General features: G+C 37.0%; 1 protein-coding gene across 2 annotated transcripts in view; it reads right to left on the bottom strand.

The window, feature by feature from the left end:
- LOC119588696 (eukaryotic translation initiation factor 3 subunit B-like) overlaps positions 1–359 on the bottom strand; it is a 9251-nt gene that overhangs the window by 4690 nt on the left and 4202 nt on the right. For both annotated transcript variants that reach the window (XM_037937332.1, XM_037937333.1), the window contains exon 3: positions 96–267. In XM_037937332.1, coding sequence (XP_037793260.1) covers positions 96–267 — 172 coding nt within the window. The remainder of the gene's footprint in view (positions 1–95; positions 268–359) is intronic.

The following is a 359-nucleotide window of genomic DNA, read 5'->3' as shown; positions in this document are numbered from 1 at the left end:
CATTTTGAGATGCTATGAATTAAAAAAGAATATGCAAGTATTTCCAAATAATGCTATGATATGGAAAAGGAAATCCAAGACTCAAGACTACCAACCTTGTAAGGCTGTGCAGGAGGAGGAACAAATTCCTCAGGTATGTTGTCATACTTATCAAAGTCAGTGAACAAGTTGCACTGGAAAGTGTGCTGCTTGTCCAGCTTGTAGTTGTTGCGCTGGCGGACAGCTTCATCGGCAGAACTGCGGTCCTTGAACTCCAGGAATATGTATCTGGAGTAGAAGTTTATCATTGGTAGATTTTCTTTAGGTGAATGCAAAATATTGTTATAGATTATGATTTAGATATTGGATTTTTTTTTTTT

This window comes from Penaeus monodon, chromosome 24 (genome assembly GCF_015228065.2).
Source record: "Penaeus monodon isolate SGIC_2016 chromosome 24, NSTDA_Pmon_1, whole genome shotgun sequence".
In the NCBI taxonomy this organism is placed as follows: Eukaryota; Metazoa; Arthropoda; class Malacostraca; order Decapoda; family Penaeidae; genus Penaeus; species Penaeus monodon.
The sequence above is the reverse complement of the archived record's forward strand: the minus strand, read 5'-3'. Positions and strand labels throughout refer to the sequence as shown.